Below are 22,018 nucleotides of genomic sequence, written 5' to 3'. Positions count from 1 at the left end.
TGATTTGAAATTTATGCAGGCCTTAGACCTTCAATCTTCAAAAACAAATTTGAATCCATGGCATGATAAAAAAAAACACCATCACTGTAATTATCATGGTAATAATGTAAAGTGTCAGTCTTATGCAATACTGAAATCTTAAAATGTAAGTCCAGGGGTTAAAAAAAAGCACTCGCCTGTTTGCCCATGATAAGCAAATTTCGTAACATGCAAGTAAAAATGTCAAACAGAGCTTGATCATTGGGCTACCTTAATTTCGGATTTTTTCTATTCAACATACCATGTGGGCTAGTAAACTTCACTCCGTGACAGTTCAGTTCAAGCAAAACTTGCCCATTAGACAAGTTTTCTTATTTATAACCCTTAATTCTATTATGTTACTTACCACTTTGACATTTTTCTATGATGAAGTCCATGGCAAAACTAAGTAAGGCCATAAGAATGCCCAAGAGTGTGAGGAATACCCAGTCTTCGCCAACAGCCTTGAACAATGCATTTCTTACTCGTACTAGATTCTCTGGAGTAAAGTAATCGGTACAAAATATTATTCTATAGCAATATCATTTCCCCACAGAAAGCAATGCAATGTCAACATATAATGAATTTCCATATTGCACTAGTGTAAAGATTTGTGACAGAATATGAAAAAAATCAAAGTAAAATTTTTCGTGGAGGGTGAAAAAATTGGGACAGGATGGCGATGTAATCAATACAAAATAAAATATTACTGTATACAATATAATTGCCCTATAGAAAGCAATGCATTGTCAGCGTGCAATAAACTTCTATATTGTACTAGAGCAAATATAGTTAAAAATTTGTAGCATATTGGGAAAAAAATCAAAGTAAAATTTTTTGTGGAGAGTGAAAAAATTGGGAAGGGATGGCGATGAGAATCTAGGATATTTTTTATTTTGGCCTAAAACAATGTAACAGTGACTTATATCGTTAAACTACCATTACATACCTAAAACAATATAAACTCCTAGCTGTGACTAGTATCACATACCTAAAACAATGTAAACTCCTAGCTGTGATTTTGTCTTTACAACCTCTGTTTTACCAATGTCCTTCTGATCTTTGAGTTTTTTGGCCTGGAATTTGGCAAAACTGCTGAGATCTCTTTTATACTGGCCATATATCTACAATGGAAAAAGAAGTATGGATTGATGGATTGTCACTTAAAAAAATACTAATTAATTAGTACAAGTTCAATATGAACAAAGTAAACAATAAGTTTTTTTTTAATTTTAAAATAATACTTGGCCTTTTTTAGCCACCATTTCTATACAGTTGAGCTTCAACCTTTAAATTCAATATCAACTCCCTTTTTTGATGAGGAACCTTGTGTCAAAATTTCATACAGATCCATTGATAATACATTTAATCTACTTTATGCAAACTAATGCATCTTATTGCAATGAAGGCCAAACAAAATTTTAAAACATACGCCAAACCACTGCTGTAAAGTTGCTTTACTTAACACAGATCATGAGTCATTATGTTTAGATACAAAAATACCAGTTTTATATATTGTAAATTTCGATATGCTGTACACGTGTTTCAAGGAGTAACCTCACACCAGCAGCATTAAAATCAAATATGTAGGAAGATCATAATCAAAATATTAGTTGTATACAAGAAGTACTCATAACCAAAACTATCGAAAGAGGAAGCCAAATCCATCACCGAGAGGTTCTACCTTGTGCAATACAAGGAATGAAGCCTCAGTGTTTTCATATTTTTAAATTTGGAATACTGCAAGATTTCATAAATAGGGTAAATAAAATATGATGTAATTTAGGGTCAGACAAGTCTAACTACTGGGTTGGTGAATAGCCCCGGGGAGCACAGGTCCACCAGCAGTTGTATTGACCCAGTGGTTCTTAAATACAAATAATACCAGAATTATGCTTAAATGTACAAAGTTACCACTATACATGTACTAGACTTCATGATATCTGTCAGTCTGCCAGTCTTAAGGATAAATTTCCACCAGACTGACATATTTAGAAATAGAATCTGCGGAAAAGTCCAGTACACATTTTTCTTTAATGTTTTTTTTTTGGGAGGGTGAAAAAATTGGGTCACGTGGGGTTGAGAATCAAGGATACTTTTTTAATCACACTCTTCCATGTCTGGTACCCCCTTCCACAATTGGAAAGTGGAACTACATGTAGCTCAATCCATCAGAAATGAAGTGTATTCACCTTAAAGTACTTTCCTTAATACATTAACATGTCATAATTGTAAATTTATTGCTTTTTATAAATAGTGCAAGTACATAAAATCTACTTAACAAGACTTTTTATAAACTTAATGATCACTAAAAAGGTCAATTACACATTGTGCATAATGTGATCAGTTGATGCAGTATTACTATCTTTAAGAAACAGGCAAATTTAGAATTTCTGGATAATCAGTTTTATGCAGATTTATACCAGTTGAAAAGTTTAATCTTTAATGGCAGATATTTAAATGGGTTTGTTCATAAAAGCAACAGCCGGCATGAAGGCAAATCACCCCATTCAGCATAGGCAAATTCCACAGGGGGCCATTATGATCTAAAATTTAGGTTGATACATAGTAAAAATTAAAAATCTCTGGAGTGGTCTCTCGGTCAGTCACCCCACTCCCCTTCTCCTATATGGTGTTTGCTTGGCAGACAAAAGATATAGAGAACTCTGACTGAACAAAATCAGTTTCTGATTTACAGATATTTTCAATTAGGCAAGGGCTTTTGAAGATTCAAGTCAATCTAAGGTTCTGAAAGGGTAGAACCTCCAGTTCCTCACTCAAAGTGTTTAATGGCCACTAAAATTTACATTTGAATAATACAATAATCAGTCTACAAATTTACATGTAGTTACAGATTGTCAGTTTAATGTAATGTAATTTGTTCAAAATCATGATTTCTTTAACATCTACAGAATATACTAAATATTGGAAAAAAAAAAGTATCATTTATGGATCGAAAATATCAAAATCAAGACTTATAAAACAAAAATTATAAAACAAGGTATTATTTGAATTGGAATTATTTTGGATTTAAGATAATAAGTAAAAAAAATATTTCTAAAACTTGCTCCTACTGAGGGGGTTAGTCATGCCATCATGACTTAGGGGAATTGATAAGTTTCCTTGACTTTTGTTATCCTACTAACCCGACCCCTTAGCCATGTAAGCATGACTAACCCCCTCAGTAAGGATTAGTTTTACAAATTTTATTTTTGGTCATTTTCTTAATTCCAAAATAATTCTAAATTCAAACAATACCTTTTCATAATCGTATTAATAAATATAAATATCAGAAAATACAATTAAAATTTTTAGAGTTATCCACCCATGTATCTTTCATTCATAAAGCATCAATAAGATTGAAAATATCATTTAATTTTGTCAAAGATACAAAGATCCAACATTCATTAAATCTCATTGCACATGTGTACATGTTTTAAGTGCTGCTGAAATATTTCACGTAATTTTTTTCAGACACAAGAACATTGTGGTCACACCAAAATACCAATTACACACTCTGCATAGTAATTGGTCAATTAAAATAAGTTCACTTAGAACACAATATCTACTTGTACAAGCATTTCCTTGTCACTGTAATGAATACAATGTAACCATATTTACACAAATCGTGATGTAACAAAAAAGTCATGGCTAAAAAGATAAATCTAATTTTAATGTATTGAATTCGAGGAATTTTCCTGTAAAGGGAATGTAAAAAGCATTGACAGATACAAATTTTTTTTAAAATATTCAAAAGAACACATACAAGTGTTACAATTAAGTGTAATGTATTCCTTAAAAAATCAGAACAGTGGCAGCTTGAAATTGAACCAAGTATTATCCTGGTACTGTAGATGTTAATACAATATACATGTACATTTTGTACATGTAACTTATCCCCTCAGGTTATTGGAGATCCATGCTTTGATGGGCTTTAATTTATACATTTGATTTTAGTTGGAATGTACTCAGAGCACTGTGCTTTAATCTTGAGGAAAAGCCTAAACAGGCAGGCATACAATGCCAATAGCCATATGCACTGGGCTAATTCATATTCACTGGCAAAAAAGGGTAGTATTGCCGCACACCTCCAACATGTTTAAATTTTATTACCGTATGTAATTACATTTACATGTACCATGCATATCATTAAAATATGCTAATGGCTTTTCACAGGATGTTTCATGAGTCGATGAAAGACATATTTTCTATTTTCTATGTATATCTAAAATAGAATATCAATGAAAATAAGAGAAACACATCAAATGTAATTGTTAGAATTGAAAGTTTCATTTTTGATTTTTCATCAATGTGTAAAATGTACTATGGTCAAGGCTTTTACACACTGATGAAACAGCAGAAATGAAACTTTAAATTCTGAAGTAATATCTGAGAGAGAAAGTCTCCAATACAAACAGGAATATAGTGCTGAAATGTCAATTCCAACAAGTCAAGGTCCAAAGACTAAAGTAGGAATACCCAAGTGCCAATGAGGGAAAATCCTTTGACACAGCAGCATCTGGTATTTAAACTTACTGTAACATTCTACAGTTTAAAAACAAAAACAAAAAACAAAAAAAAACAATTATTTTCTGTGAGATTCACCTGCTTAATGTTTTTTGTTGCAACATCATATTTTTTTTTACAAAATAAAATCAGAAATTGCTCATCCTTACAGGGCACCTGAAATACACGTACCTAAGAACTTCCTCTCAAATACCAGAGTTTAACAATGAGCAAACAAACAGATGAAATGTAGGGTTTCTAGTAACCTTGTCTCCAATTACAACGATCGACTTGATTTTCATAAAATAACACATTTTTTTTCCTATTGAGAACCTTCTTTTTTTCAGCTGTCTATCTTACTGTTTCTATATTGAAAAACCCTGATTAATGCCTGCTGTCATGCTAGTTGAATAAGTTCTTGCAAGTTAACATATTTCTTAAAACAAAAAATTCTAATGAACAATCAGCCATAAGTATTTCCCCCCACACATTAATATATATCTTCCATGTCATGTATTCCATTACATTTCACATTAAGAGCTACATGTATGTGAAACCTGTCAACTCGTGATACACGTATATCAAATTGTCACCTTTTGTACAAGTGGAAACATAGACGGTTAACACACTGACATCTTTGTTATGAAAAACGCCCAAGGAAAAATACATGGACTGAATATATCAATTTTCTTGTTCAACATGGAATAAAAGATGTATATTGAAATTAATTGTAATTTCTGAAGATAAAAATGAAGGTTTTATGTTTGTTTCCAAATTCTTAAATGATCAAGAAAATTAAGAAAAAAATTTGAAGTCCATCAAAGAATTCATAGGGCATCTAAAGACAGACCTTTATTATTCCATTTTCAGGTCTTACATAGGTCACTCAACTTTCGATGACCAAGAGCAGTAAGCCATGCCCCCTGCCTCACAGCACAAATTCTATTGAAAGAGAGTAAGAAGTGCTTTCTTAACTCTTAAATGATAAACCTGTAAATGTTTCATGAAAATGCACAAATATTATGAGAAGAAAAGCCCTGGAGACCACTTTTTACTTGCTAGTATTTAAAAAAAAAAATTAAGTGCATGTGACTTTGAACTTGAACTTCGACCCTCTGATCCTATCATCAATGGTGGTCTTCCTTACCCATAAATGGAGAATCTCTATACACTAAGTTTCAATTTAAGCAAGTAAGCAAATAAAAAGCAACAAAATGTTTTATAACTGTACCTGAAAAAAATGTTTTATAACTGTACCTGAAATCCAGCAAAAATATTGTATGGCTTATTATTTTGTGGGGTGTAAAATTTTGCAATTTTAAGCAAAACAGTATACGAAAATTTTGGCTTTCTAATTTCGGCAGATGATAAGTGGTGCACTAAGTACTTAAGCCCAGAGTAAATATTTCACAAAATTTATTTTGGCCCTTTTAAACAGGCCGCTAAAATACGCCTAAATTAGCATCCTACAGATATTACCTGCTTTACAATATACTCTCAAACAATATTAAGCTGTTTAAGCGCTAGGAAATGTGTTAATGGAGTTTTAGTGACAGACAGACAGACTGATGAAGAACACAAGTTTTCCATACCAGTGGGGACAAATTAGATAAATATAAATGAAGTCTAGGTAACTCATTAGTTAATTTATATCTGATCACCTTGTGGTAGAGATATACAAAAAATGATAATTCACACAAAACAATGCAAAAATTTCTAAGCCAACATTCAAGTATATATGTATCTCAAATTTGACTACCTTGACAACATGTCTTCTAAGTTTTATTTAGATAATGCATCTTCAACTATTCTAAGATTGTTTATTTAAGGACTAGATCAAGGACAGAATTTGAAATTCTGAGTCAACCATTCGTCCACTAGAGAAAGATGAACTGAAACCATTCTGGATCATAGTCCACAAGTAGTAGAAGAACTGAAACCATGCTAAATCAGAGTCAACCAGTAGTAGAAGATTGAACTGAAACCATGCTGAATCAGAGTCAACTAGTAGTAATAGATGAACTGAAACCATGCTGAATCAGAGTCAACCAGTAGTAATAGATGAACTGAAACCATGCTGAATCAGTCAACCAGTAGTAATAGATGAACTGAAACCATGCTGAGTCAGAGTTGACAACTAGTAGAAGATTAACTGAACCCACCCTGAATCAGAGTCAACTCAAATGCATCTGAATGGCTACTATTTCAAACAGGAGGTATATAGTAATCATGTTTTCCATCCGTTTGTCCTCTTTAGTTCTAATCCCCAACTCCTCTTAATCAGCTGAATGGAATTTTATCAACTTTCACACATTCTTTTTCACATACCGTGATTAAATTTAAGGGGAAATACATGCTAAATGCAAGTTGAAATTCAATTTTGCTAGCAGAAATTATTTCACTTACTGTAACTTCCTAGTGGAATTCTATGTGTCATATAGGTAAAGTCCAGAAAAAACCCCAAAAAACTTAAATTTAGTGTGTGTAAATTTTCAGTACTTGCTTAATTTAGCTAGTGGACAAACATTCTGAAATTCCTGACATATTGTGCATTTCCTATTTTGGTTTTTTTTCCCATTTGATTGACTTCTTGGTTTCCTGTATGATTTCAAGGGATAGGAACAGGGGGCACAATATCACCAAGTACAAAGTGAGCTTTGTTCAGTTTTTCCATTTTTTTTAGCATACATGTACTAAACTATCAAATAAAAAAATCTTCAACCAATGGTTACAGACAACCTCCTATTTCATGAGTTTTGATAGATGTCATGAACTTTAAAAGATAGCATAGGCAAACTCAAGAGCTATTAAAATTTATCAGGGATAAAAATCTAGAAATTCAAGTTTGTAGCCCAGACTATATTTTTGTATAATATTTTCTATATTTTCAACTAACTTTTACCCAAAACTTTGGTACCCCAGCTAGAAATCTAGTAGCCATTTGCTACTATGCAACTGCTAATTTTTTGCCCTGTTTATCCTATCCCAGTTCCACACATTACATCTAAAACTACACCAATTGTACGTTACTTTAACAGATACATGTACAACAGTACATGTAATTTATAATAGTAAGACAGAATATATCTGACTATATAGAGTAAAAACAGAACCTTTAAACCAATCAATCTACTTAAAAATTTACTTCACCTTTGAACTTTCGATTTTTGGTTTTAACCTCTTTCTTTTAAATGGTTAAATACCGGTAAGCTCATATAGGTCATGTTTCTGTCAAAGAGGGATCCATAAAGCACAAATGACAGATGTTGACAAATCCTATGTTCAACAGATAGGTTTATATATCTAACAAATGCACTTGACTGTTGTGTACATGTATCTAAGGATGGCAACTGAAAAATGAGAGTATTAATACAACACTAATCTTCAGGTCAAGTGTTCATGCCTTATCTTGTCAAATTGTCAAAATTTTGGGAAAACATTAAACTCGTTTGAAATAAATTATAAACAAAATCTTCAGCATAGGTCAAAGTGACACTGATGCTAAGGTCAGGGCAAAGTCAGACCCTTCAGACAGTATTTACCATGTGTTCAGTAAAATATACAGGTTTTCTGCACATACAAATTATGCAATAGTACCATAACACATCCCAGTGATTTATGTCAAATGATTGGCATTGAGATACATTGTATAGGCAGAAGATGAAGCATTATAACCAAATACAGATATAAGAATATCAAATGGTAGTGATGTCAATAGATGCCATCAACCGGCAAAATTGGAACGGCTACTTGCTCATCTTCTGATGGCTTCTCTGTTTTCAAAAATGGGTGAACTCTTGCAACATTTTCATCTGTCTACCTGTTACTTTTTCTTTTTTTCTTGCTACTTAAAATACTACTGACATCCCTACATGGATTCTTCCAAATCACACCTAATGCCAACCCTCAACCAATATCAACCCTCCAGAAGTCTCCAAGGTTAATATCGTTATGGCATGTTATCAGGAAAAGCCCACATGACTTACATTATACATTTCAAGTTTATACCATTATGCAAAATTGTTTCATTTGAACAAGATATTGGGAATACTTCACATAGTACATGATATACAAGTGACATCAGTATAGTCTGTTCCAGCTCTATGTGAAAAAAAGGGCATACAAAAGTACTGAGAATGCTTCTATAACATGATAGCAATAGACCTACAACAACTACAGAAGCAGACTTTCTGAAGTATTTTTACATGCATGAGCATATATGTACATGTAAGTTCTCACAATTTTTTTTTACTGGAATCAGAAATGATTCATATCTATATGTAGATCATTTTTGGCATAAACAAATAATCAGATTTACATGTATTTTCTCCTAATAAAAAAATGGTTAAATTTCAATTTGTACAATCTGATCTTTTCTGGTTTTAATAAGTTTCTCTAAATATAATTAACTGTAACATATGCATAAGACAGTAACCTCAAACATTTGAAAACAATCTGAAACCTAAGAATGTTTCCTAACAGACTTAGTACTGTTTTAGATTAAAAAAAGGGAAGGTGAAATATCTCATGTTACATACAGGTTTTCAATCCCATTGACATTGAAGATGATACATCTATTAGCTTTCAAGGTGACTTTAAAATAAACTAGCATTTTCTGTCTTAAACTTGACAACTGCACTGAAGAAAGATGAAGGTAACACAGGAATGGATGGTAATGAATAGATGATGAAATCTTAGTGCAGCGATAATGTACAGGTGTACGTTAAGGTACATGTACAATAAAATGAAATTGCCCAAGGTTTATCAAAAGAGGTTGTGTAAAGTACATCAGAGCACAAAACTTTTTTTTTTCCTTTCATTCTATATCACAGAGTAAATATAGTCTAAATTGTCTAAAGTGACCTTCCTTGGCAAAGCAAAATCATGGTTACAAATGATCTTTATATACAGGTTAATTATTTATAAAATGCACTACAAAAGGATATTTTAATTACAGCCTTACATTTGTATATGCCAAGATGTTGCTGAGTAGAGGTGATCGCTAAGACAGATTTGACATGTAGGGCACTAAGCATGAAAATTTATCAATTTTCTTTTTTTACCTGGACTCTTTTATTTTAAAAAAATCTTTCACTGTAAGGGTTTACACCCTGTCGCCCTATCTAAAAGTAAGAGACTATTTTAGTCTGGAATTTTCTATAACCTGTAAATGCACTGTCAGAGGCTGGATTCTGAACTTTCATACTTACAGCTAAATTGTACTAAAATACTTCCCTAGAATATGAGTAAAAATCATTTAATATGGGGATGTAAATAGAATTCCTATTTCTCAAAACACATGCCACAGTGGAGGATCCAGGAAGAGGGTGCAGGAGGTTGGCTACACCCTCCCCCATTTTTAGTGGAAAATTTGTCATTTTCATGTGCAAAACTGACAAAAAATGGCAAGTAATGTCACTCTACTGCTGTTTTTTCCAAAAATTATTTGTATTCCATAACAATACTTATCATGTGTTCCCTTGATTACCCCTGATCGAGTGATTAGTATTAAAACCATATATCAATCAATCAAGTTTATGTCTAGTGGTAATGACACAAATAAATACCAAATCATTAACTAAGTCAGTAGGTTTTTTCAGTCCTTCATGACCCGAAAAAGAAATATATATAACAGATAATTAGCATAGATAAACATAAGATGACTTTAGGTTCTTTACTTAAGCAATCAATTCTGAAAGTCAAGATTTAATCTGTTATCTTATGGACTGCCCTGGATAAGATTCAGGTATAATTAAATTAAGTCATAAATATCATAAAATAGTGATATGAAACAGTACATGTTAAGGTATCAGTCTTGTATTACATATTTCTGAGTGGGTTTATGTCAAAATATGGAGGCCAAAAAATATAGTGTGCTTTCTTTTTGTCATGGTCAAAAGTTAGATTGAAACTCCATGTCTATTTTTTTTTAAAACATGAAAATGTAAGGTATACTATAGAAGCCTATGGGCCAAGAATACAAGACTGAGACTTTAAATATCAGACAGCAGAAATTTCAAGTTCTTTCGTAAGAGAAATATTTTTTTACATGACTGGCATAAATTGGATAGAAATGTCATTAAAAGAAGTCTTAATTAAGTCATGTCTGGTAATGTGCTTGATTTAAGGTTGCTTTTGGTGAAAGTGTTAATTAAAAACTTCAATCCCTGCTAATTCAAACAAAACAGCTACATGTACATGTACCTGGTATTACAGATTGTAAAATCATCCTGTTTTTTAAAAAATCCCTAATTTTTTTAGAAATAAATTTTAGAAGTAAGTACATGCAAAATGGGGAGAACACTGGATGGTTTTATGCATCTTCATCTGAGTAAAAATATATTCTGCATGACTATTAATCGGAACAGTACCTCATGGTATACATGTATGCAAATCTAACCTCCAATATCTGGTCACTACCTTGACAAGAATTTGGCCAATTAATGAGAACAAACAAACAATTTGTAGCCTTGAAGACAATACTCCAGTGGAATGCTTGCAGTCATCAGGTATATACAGATGTCATGAGTCAGAAACTATTAAATAGCATTTTTGTCGCTTTTTGTGTTTATTTTCTAATCATCCTGACTTAAAGGCATTAGTTTTGTAAATATTGTAAACCTCTGGTATGGGCCAAATACAACCTAGATGTAAACTTGTGCATACTCCGACAAAGCCAGAAAGAGGCTGGAAATTTCCAACTTGGGACAGGCCCAAAAAAATGTGGCGGGGTTAAAGTACTTTGGAGTGATCACAAAGAGTAGGTGACCACCAATTTTTTTAAATGAAACAAATGCCTTTGTCACAACTCTCACCCTTTTAAATCTGGCCATTGCAGAAAAAATAATACACACATCTAAAAATCAGTTCAAAAAGGTCGGAAATAATGAAACTAAATATAATTTACACAAGAGAACAAACTACTAGCAGCAAAATGACATACCAGTTACAGATCATACAGTAAGGACACGATCCACATCATGCCAAAAGAATAGTCCTTTAGGTCTCAGTATCGTATTAACTTTCCCATAGACTTCTATAGTGAAGTGCATATTTTTAGGATTTTTTTTTAAAAACATGTAAATTGATTCAATAAAACTTTCACTTATGTAGCATTTCTAAGGGCATGTGAAAAAATAATTTCCCGCAAAGAAAATATGGTGAGTCCACGAAGATCGGACAGAAAAGTAGTCTTGAACTATAAATAGCCATTTTCCCTACTTTCACTTTTGTTTTGCACTCACCAAACCAACCTTTTCAGTGGAACAATTTTATGATATTATGTTAGATTTTCTTTTAAAAAAGTTCTTCATCTTACAGTGTGATGTTTCCTCTATTTTATAAGTCATTGTTCATATTTTTTGACAAAACATTAGTTTGTAGAGAGGCAAAAAGAAAATGCACTATATTTTTATAGCATCCATGTTTTGACGTACACCCGCTCAGGGATATGCAATACTATACTGGTACCTATTACTAATAAACATTTCAATATAATCATAAAAGTTGTTGTTTTTCTGCTAGAGTATTCATTTTCATACTGAAAATTCAGAATATCATTGCCCTGCTACAAACATGAGTTTTCTATTAAAATTTTTTATATAGGTACCCTATTCCAGGCATAAGACTAATATCTCAATGTTAGCCAGAAAATATTACTTTTGATAAAAAGTTGCTGCATTAGTCAAACTAAGCAAATTTGTGGTTTATTCTGACATGGTAGATACATGAGCTGCACTATGAGTTCCAAATCATTATTTAATCCCCACTTGTGAGTTCAATATATGGAAATATTAATATCCGAACCTCCTTTTTTGTCTTTAACTCAAGGGAGCCTCTTGTTTAAAGTAAAGTATATGTACTGGTACAACCAACTGTTTTAAACTATAGATATGGTCATTTCAATTATAATAAATCCAGAAAAAATTATACCAATATCATAGTTTTAAAAAAATATAGCTTTTCATATGCAGAAAATACAGATTTTAAGCCATTTTGGTACCCCAGGAAGATACCAATGGACCTCAATATGACAGGAAAAGGATTTTTTCTTTAAAACAGATAGCTATGATGCAAGAAAAATAGTTTACTGGTATAAATATTATAATAACAATTGTCTGCTTTGGACTTTTTTAAAAAATTCAGTTTTTATATGAAAAAACACCATTATTTTTCTTGCCGCATTAGAATCTGTCCATTTGAACCACTAAAAAAAGTCCAATAAAAAATTGGCTGTTGACTTTTGTGACATTTCTGTGTTTAAATCAACCACACAGTTATATGGCAACTCATTTCAGCTATTTATTTGAAAGAAAAACAAAAAATAAACAAAATATTCATTTTTTTCATATATTAGAGGCAATATATGGAAAATGACTATTTTCAAGTCCTAACCACATACTTAAAATGTGTTGTAACTTCAAAACTATCCTTTACGTAGGAGTATTACTTGCTTTAGGTTACCTGAATATAGATATGCTCATCATAAATAGTCAAGATAATAATTTTATTGAACTGATATCCTACAAATTCATGAAAACAAAATGCATTTCCAAATTTGGTAAAGATTAACCATAAATGCAAAAAACCAGAGCTACCATAAAAAATCAGGTTCAAAAGTTGGCTAATTCATCTTAAAAGTGTTACCTGCATTGGGGTTCTACTTTTTCAGCTGGAAGAGACCACTTGCTGAATATCCAACTTTACTTGAAAAACTGGCTTACTAGGTCTCAGTATCGTATTAATTTTCCCATAGACTTCTGTAGTGAAGTGCATATTTTTAGGATTTTTTTCACTTATGTAGCATTTCTAAGGGCATGTGAAAAAATAATTTCCCGCAAAGAAAATATGGTGAGTCCACGAAGATCGGACAGAAAAGTAGTCTTGAACTATAAATAGCCATTTTCCCTACTTTCACTTTTGTTTTGCACTCACCAAACCAACCTTTTCAGTGGAACAATTTTATGATATTATGTTAGATTTTCTTTTAAAAAAGTTCTTCATCTTACAGTGTGATGTTTTCTCTATTTTATAAGTCATTGTTCATATCTTTTGACAAAACATTAGTTTGTAGAGAGGCAAAAAGAAAATGCACTATATTTTTATAGCATCCATGTTTTGACGTACACCCGCTCAGGGATATGCAATACGATACTGGTACCTTTAATTTCTATATAAAGACCCTATGATCAAATCAATGTTAATACCAAAAAATGCTTTCCTTAACAATTTGACAACAATATCAAACTATGTTTGACAACAATATCATAACTATATCTCTTACTAATAAGCCTATTCAACAGTTTAGTTAACTTATTGGGTGAATATCGAGTTTTCCATGCTTTGTGTAAAATATTACCATAAAACAAAAGAGATACCCGCACATATTAATCCTTGGCATCTGTATCTGAGAATGAGTTCCTTGTATCAGTTAAAAAAATTGTTTAAGTTAATATCTGAGATAGAAAATCTAACAAGGGATAAGGATAATTACAAGTAAATAATCAATCAATCAATCAAGGATTGATTGGTTTTAATTGGTTTAAAATTTTATCTTTCTTGTTTTCAGGACTTTCAAGTTTGATTTTAAATCTGAAAAGGTTTTGCACATAGTTCGTAGAAAAAAACATGTCATCCTATGCTTATTTGATTCAATTAATCTATCACTCTATCATCATTACACCATGCATAGTCTTTTTTTTTGTCTTTACAGTGACTCTGTCCATACCACTAAAGCACTAAGCCAAACAATGGTCTTTCCAAAATAAAACTTTTCTAGCTATCAGACCTAAATTCTAAGAAGGCATAATCAACAGATGGTTTGATTGATATACAGGAAATTTGTGTGACCTTTCCATAATCTTATTGAAAATTCGAATCAGACTTTAATCTTATTCATTTTCAACAAATATATGCTAATTTTGGGTAAATGAGACAAGATGATGACATTTTTATTTGACAACAAGCTTAGATAAAAAACTAAGACCTAAAAAAATAGACTTAAAAGTAAATAAATTATTGATATACTGGACAACATGTCAAAGGTCAAAACAGTGATAAATGACCTTCAACTTAAATTAATAGTCAGTGCAACATCATCACAATTCAAATTTAATTTCAGAGGCCAAAAAAATAGCTGGAGTCATTTGTCAGCCAAACAAGAAAAAATTGCAAATTCTTAATTGACTAGAAATGGGTTAATGATATTTTTGTGTAAAAACATGTTCTTGCAGCTCAGACTTGGTAAGTCTATCTGACATGGCATATTATGACTTTTTTCCCTATTAAATAAGATCTGAGTGAATGAAATTTGTCGAGATAACATTTGGTTAGACAAACTTTGCCATAACTGAGTAATTTGACTTAACCACAAAAGCCTAAATTTGTGAAATACATGCAGAAAGTTTATACATGAATTCTACATGGACCTACATTCATAGACCCCAATTTAAATCTCTTTTATTCAAAGATCGACAAACCACTTATTTAAAGGGTTTTTATGGCCATTAAGGAAATACGTTGTGCAGTTGTACTTTAATAACACATAAAATTGCTTTTCAACCTATCATAACTCAGCCAGGTGTAAAAATAAATAAACAACCATGCCAAACCCCAGAAAATAGGAGAGTAAAATAGTGAAATAGTTGAAACAAGACAACCATCATGAACTCTGAAAACTTACGTGGTTAAAAGTGCCATATAGATACATCTACGATATCAAAGGCTCATAAATACAATTAAAAATCCTGATTTTATCATGAAGTTACAGCAGTCATAAAGTTACGTAATTCTTATATATGTCCATAAGCTACAGGCAGTGCCCCTCCGCCTTTCACTGAATCAGCGTGTGTTTGATACTTCAATGTAACATGCTGGTAGAGTCAAATATTTTTACTTTTAAGAGATGTTATGTCATGATTTATATTGATATTTTCCCTATTACTTGTATATATGTATTAATCCACTGATGCAGAAAAGTAACAACTTGGATTTACTTCACTTTTTCCTAGAGCTTCTATCTTTATTGTTAAGGCCAAGGAAAAAATATGTGCTTCTATCTTTAATGTGAAAAGTTTTAAAAATCAGTAACTTTCTATGTCTGGGCTTATCTGTATCATTGTAATACTTAATTCTCCAAATGTCCCATTACAAGACAAAATTGAGCCTGCTGCCTAGGAAATTTATATTTCATAAAGGTTGTACATGTACCTATCATATTGTTTTAAAGTTTCATTGTAGAGAAAGACCTTATCCAACTGTATTGCCATTTTCTGACAAGATTTTTTAATAATTTTCAAAGCAACATTTTTCACTTATTAAATAATGGTTTTTACAGAATCAGAGGAACTTTGGAGTGGGGAGGGGTGGGGAAATTTACCCTACCTACCGAACCCCAGGCTGTAGGGTAGGGTAAGGGAAAACAAACATTATTTTAAGTGTGGCCTGCTGAAATGTCAAATGGAGTGTTTGCACTTCAGCTGGTTCTTTGTGTTTTCAAAAAAAGAGATCCAGTGGTCAATATAAAAACATCTAGGACTTCAAGTTAATGTGCAATGAAATATACATGTACTAGTAGTAAAAACAATGTTCTGTAGTTTTACATGTGTTTTCTGTTTAAATTTGAAGAAGTCAACTGCAGTACAGAACAAAGGTTAATGAAAGTCTTTGATCCAAGATAGTCACTGACTTGTGTCACAAGGCCAATTATGAATCTGTGTAAACAAATCTTTTAAAGACCAAAGCCTAAATTTGACATATGATAAAACAAATTGTATTTTTATATAGTTTCTCACATTAAAGACGGATTACCCCCAAACCATGCATTGTTACATACATCTAAAAAAATGCCTCAAGGCTTACAATACAACAACATAAAACATTAAAATATTGTGTATTAGTTAATTATTATTCATTCAAACACCACCTCATGTCCTTCTGAATATTTTTTTGAATACAATACATGTACATGTAATTCATGGTGATGTTAATTAAAACAATGAACATTGTGCATGTACATGTATCTTTATCAAATCTAACACATATACATGTACATGTACATATACATCTATGTTTTATGGGTTTTTCAAAGTAAATATGTACTTGTATTTTGTCCTTATAGAATAGAACAAAAGAGTATTTGATGGACCAACCTTATATAGTATGAATACACCAGTATTTGCAAAGCTTCCTACACATAATTAGGGGAATTCTTGGAATTGTTTGTGGTTTAAAATCTACTGATATAAACAGTAATTATTACATACATTCATGATCAAAATATTTTAAATTATCATCATGAAAATTTGGTCCTGCTTTAAACACAAAACAGATGTAATGCCAAAATTTTGATGTGCTAACCTGCTGCTCATGGTAGCAACAACTCATTCTGACAGTTTCATACATATACTGTTCATATTAAAACATTTTGTAATTTATCAATATACATGTAAATAGTGACCAAATGTGCATATACTTACATTGTCATTAAGTGTATAGAGTTCAGTTATAGCACTTAAAATTTAAGTTGAATACTAGCCTTCAAGAGCAGACATTTGAATCTGTCTTTCTATAAGTGCTCACTGCAATGTGACATTTCAGCCAATAGAAATGTACACCAAATTATAATATTATTTCCATAAAATGGATAAAACAACCATTATATAGGACCTGATTTCGAAGCCCTTTACTACCAGATAAGTAGGCCTGCTGAGTTCATACAGGGAAGTGGATCCATTATCCCCTCCACAACTTCTCTGGGTGGATTTTTCATATCCTAATATAGGAAGGTTGGAACAAACTGAAGGGAAGATTGTTCTATCAAATACGATATGGAAGAGAAATCAAGGGAACCAACATTCTAGGGGAAATTATATGTATGGTTACAAAATCACCAACCACTGCGCCAACAAAACAAATAATATCCATATGAGCTACACTGTTGGAAAAACCAGGATTTAGTAATGTTAAACAGCAAACTGAGGGTTTAAAACAAATTATTTTTTTCTATATTTATATGTAGATCATGGTGAGCACCTTTCTCAATCAAAACAAGCCAAATTTTAATCAATATGTGTTAAGTTACTATTCTTATTTATGTGATATTCATTAAAAGTAAGAGAAAAATCATTATATGTGTTCTGATCCAGCAACAGGAACACACGATTTACGAACAGCGCAGTGTAGGGCTTGTGAAAAAATGAATCACTAAACAGTCAAATAAAAAAGACTTCTAGCAATTTCTCATCCCAAATATTTAAAAGTGGGTCCGTAATTAAATTAAGACAATTACCAGTGTCTCCTCGTAACCAAAATCTTGTGGAGGTTGTGAAAAGTCTTTCGGTTGTTTGTTGTCTGCCATATCCTCCGATGTGCCATTTGATGAACTAAGGGGAGATAACTCAACGCCGTTCGCACCTGTTATGAGGACAAAAATATATCAGAAAGTAAAAGGTGTTAAAATGCTAGATTATATTGTTTGTATTATATCTCAAGTACAATCTAAATATATTTGGTGTTAAACTAATCTTTTTACGCCAATGAAGCAAAATAATTTTAAAATTTTGAGTTTCTCTAAAAGATTGCAGTGCAATCACAATACACTGAACGATAATTTTTTGCGCTTATATTGCGTTATCCTGCATGTTATCAGGATATAAGCGTTAAAGGTTTTGTTACTTCCCCATCCAAGTTTCCATGAGTGTATTATTTTCGTTAATTTGTGTTATTGATATTCACTTAACCCAGGCAAAATAAGAACTTTCATAATACCGTATATATAGACTTCTATTATTACAGGTTTTTGATTAAAGTAAAGACTGTACATTATTTGCTGGACGAATTCGCCGGACTCAATACAGCAAATCAGCCGTTGAACTTCAGAGCATGCAATCATGGGCTAATTGGCCCCATATCATGTCCCCAGGCTAGCAGTCGTGTACATGTATGAGTCGAGAATAGTAGTGGGTCCTACTTCAGCCCAATACATCTATCCTCGACTAAATACGACACATTTTAATAACCCTATCTTATTTCACGTGTATTTTATTCATGGTATTTTCGTCCATTTTTTAATCTTTATTACTAGGCAACGGGTCATAAACCCTCCTCCTCGATCTAATCATTGTCTCTTTGCTTTTAATATCAAACTTCCCTGTTTTTTTTCAAAATGAACTCATCAATGATAAACAAGACATGTAATCTATATTCCCTTTATTTTTGTGGGGGCGGGGTAATGCATTCAACATAATGATGTACAAAGTACTAATTTGAGACGTGCGCGTATTTTCTGTCAGATTGTTTGGTCGTGCCTGCATTTTATAGTCAACGACACAAAAAAAATCAACAGAGCATTTGTTGGTTTGAACAGAGTGAATAAGCGTATTCTCTGCTGTACTGTCTACTTGAGTTGCTTTCTTTTCTAGTTTATGATTCAATGTTTAATTATAGCAATATTTTTATCCGGCTATATTACATGATATTTTTAAATTCATTAGCAAAATGTAAAATTATTCTTTAGAACAGTCACATCGACAACATATGGTGAGTCGATCCATCTCGAAGTCTACTGTATAGGCTAGATTTATTTAAGTATCAAACAGGAGGTGATTCATGAATGTCAAAAACCCACCAAATTCACCTTTTTTCTAAATTCAGAGTCTCAGTTTGTCATTACGGTGTTGTACTTCAAAGTTCAGACAAATGTACTTTGCAAGAGTTATTGTTCTTGATTTTGTTGATTTATGTGGGAGTTGAATGTATGGTTTTCTCAAAAATACAGATATGTATGCAGAAAGGACTATATTTACATAAAATATAGCATATGTGGACTGAAAAAAAACATCGTTTGTTCGGTTTTTTTTTCAGTCTACATGTCACCACTACCATATGCAGTCTTAATTTTATATTGTTACGTACTTAAAACTGCGATATAACTAGAGTTTATTTTTTTAGTTTCGATGTCCGAGTCTAGAAATCAGAGAGTAATTCTATTGGGCACGTAATTCTTAACTCAAGTGTTTGACGAAGTTTTCTTGCTTTATTTGCTCTTATTATTTCATTTCTAAGATTGTGTGTTTCATTTCGTTTCGATGTACTGTATGTTGTCTTAGTCTCCTTGTGTTTGTTTGCTTTAATTGCAGTGGATGGTGGATTGATGGTTTGAAAGAAATGAAAAGGACCTAGCTGGAACATTTTATTCTAAAAAAAAATTAGAATGCATTTGTTTTGTGTATTGAATTATACTCCTTGTCTGGGCATTTTCTGATTTTGCAATATAAAATTACGATCAATTAAGTAATTGAAAAATTAAAGAAATTTTCACAAGTGACATACAAGTGACATAAACGCATTGTTTAGTTATTTGACCCAAAATCAGTTTTAAGTAGCAGTCATAACAAAGATAAGACAGAAGGTGATTCATGCATGTAAAAAACCCACTCAATTCACTTTTCTTTCTAATTAAAAAAAACAGCTACAAACCACGTAACCAGTTTTTGTTTGACATTCGCTTTCAAGGTAAATTAAAGTAGATTGTGAATGAAATTGGCACAGTGCAAGAATTATCGTTCTCGATTTGATTTGATTGATTTTATTTGGAGATGAATTTATGTTTTTTTTATTCATAAATACAGATATAAATACTGAAAGGAGTATTGTTACGTTGAGATATAAAATATTAAGACCAAAAAGGCATTGTAAATTGCCCGGTGGTTTTTCTACATGTACAACACGAATCACCTGTACCATAGGCTGTGTCTGAATTTTATATGGACTGGTACTTAAGTACAAATAATAAATACAATACCTTCATGGTTCTGATCACTGTCTTCCAACTTTTCCTTTTTTCTCAGAGACATGTTGCAAAATCTGCTTAAAAACGACAGTTACTGAAAAAAAAAACTATTGCACTTAACTCACTATTTGCAAATATCCACATGCATAATCCTGGGCATTGAAATTATTTCCAACCTTTGATGAACTAATCACTCCAACACTAAAAGAACATATATGAAACCAATTCTCTGTCAAAGACGGTCAATAACCAGAATCTCACCAGAAATTTAAATAATCCACTTTAAAAATAAACAAAAAAAGTCGATCGTGGAAATTAAAAATCCACCACTAAAACAACTATATATATTATCTACACTTGTATCACTGTTATCTTTTAAACAAACATCAGAAAACTATATCACCGAACTTGACAATACTGAACATAGAACGTCCTTCCGTCACTCTTTGTCGTAACGGTAACCTTATCATATTAGGTGACATAAATTTTGATCTGTAGCTGAACATGACATAATTCAAGCGTGTAAAGTGGGAGAATTGGTCTTCACTTGTCAGGCTGTCTTGTCAGCCTGAACAATTCATCTAATGATAGCCCGTGTGAACATTGGACCAAGGTGTAAATTATTTTCGTGGTATATTAATACATATGATGACTATGTAATATGCCATGACAATTAACTGCTCGTCTTTCAATGTATCAAAGGACATGTTTTTTATTCTTTATACTTGTTTTGCTAGCCTTATTCAGTTTAGATTAAAAAAAAAAAACATCATGAAAAGTTTCGATAAAATTGAGTAATTATAGCCTGGCACTCTCTTCCAAGTGCAAGTATTCCTTGGATCCGCTCCGCTGATATTCGTTGTTTTAATAAAGGTTAATTAGCTGTATTCACATAAAATATCGAGATATTGAAAAATAATAATGTGTGTATAATTCTAATCAGGCTGAAAAAATTTATAGGTCCCCAAATGTGTCGCTCTGAGTTGAAATGTTCTTAGTCTTTTTTTTTTGTGCTGAAAATTATGTCGAAATTTCTTTAGAAATGGTAGTACATCTATGTAAGTGCCGCTGAACAGGGCCCATTTTCACAAATGACCTGTTATGGGTCGCTATTTGTACCTTGTCAGTAACAGGATTACTTTGTCATAATTTTATCATTGTGGATTGTATAAATCACTTGTCATTCACACATGTTTGTTACAAACTACCCCCTGTTTCGACACATGTTTAACTAACGCTAATTAAGTAACAGCCTTTTTAAGAATCAAGCAAATTCTGTAAAATGTGATACACATAAAAAAGGCTACATATTTGTATTTTTTGTTATTAAGTTGCTTTATTGGTCTTTATGGTGAATTGTATAATTATTGATTCCAATCTGTCTGCTCGTAAGAGATAATCTACATGGAAGAGTAATCAAGAGAACCAAGATTCTAGCGGAAATCAAAAGAATGTATGCAGAAACAAAGAGCAGACATGGAAAACAGAGAAACACAACAAAGAACATAAAGTAACTAAAATAATACATAGAAAGTAACAAAAGTAAATGAGCAATTCGGACTCCAATAAAAACTGGGAGCATGGACCATGTGCACCGGTAGGGTAAGTGTCCTCTGCTTTTCTAGAAACACCCTCCGAGTTGCTCATAAAAAGTCAAGTCCGCGGTAGACGAAAGAGGAAAGAAAAACTATGACACGTCGAACT

The 22,018-nt window shown here is 32.0% G+C and overlaps 1 protein-coding gene across 5 annotated transcripts in view; it reads right to left on the bottom strand.

The window, feature by feature from the left end:
* Positions 1-20,659, bottom strand: part of LOC148601683 (chloride channel protein 2-like) — a 68,823-nt gene extending 48,164 nt beyond the window's left edge. For 3 of the 5 annotated variants that reach the window (XM_088555681.1, XM_088555682.1, XM_088555683.1), the window contains exons 1-4: positions 20,327-20,657; positions 17,813-17,937; positions 1,010-1,142; positions 386-517 (exon numbers count right to left, since the gene is read on the bottom strand). In XM_088555681.1, the coding sequence (XP_088411807.1) occupies positions 386-517; positions 1,010-1,142; positions 17,813-17,937; positions 20,327-20,378 (442 nt within the window). In that variant the 5' untranslated portion in view covers positions 20,379-20,657. Of the gene's footprint in view, positions 1-385; positions 518-1,009; positions 1,143-17,812; positions 17,938-20,326 lie in introns of all 5 variants that reach the window. The other 2 variants (XM_088555679.1, XM_088555680.1) reach the window with 1 other exon arrangement.
* Between the last annotated feature and the right edge of the window lie 1,359 nt (positions 20,660-22,018).

Source organism: Perna viridis, chromosome 12 (assembly GCF_037379345.1).
Source record: "Perna viridis isolate PV_CMFRI_1.1 ecotype Kerala chromosome 12, ASM3737934v1, whole genome shotgun sequence".
NCBI classification, from domain to species: Eukaryota; Metazoa; Mollusca; class Bivalvia; order Mytilida; family Mytilidae; genus Perna; species Perna viridis.
Note: the sequence above shows the minus strand (reverse complement) of the source record. Positions and strands in the feature narration are given on the sequence as shown.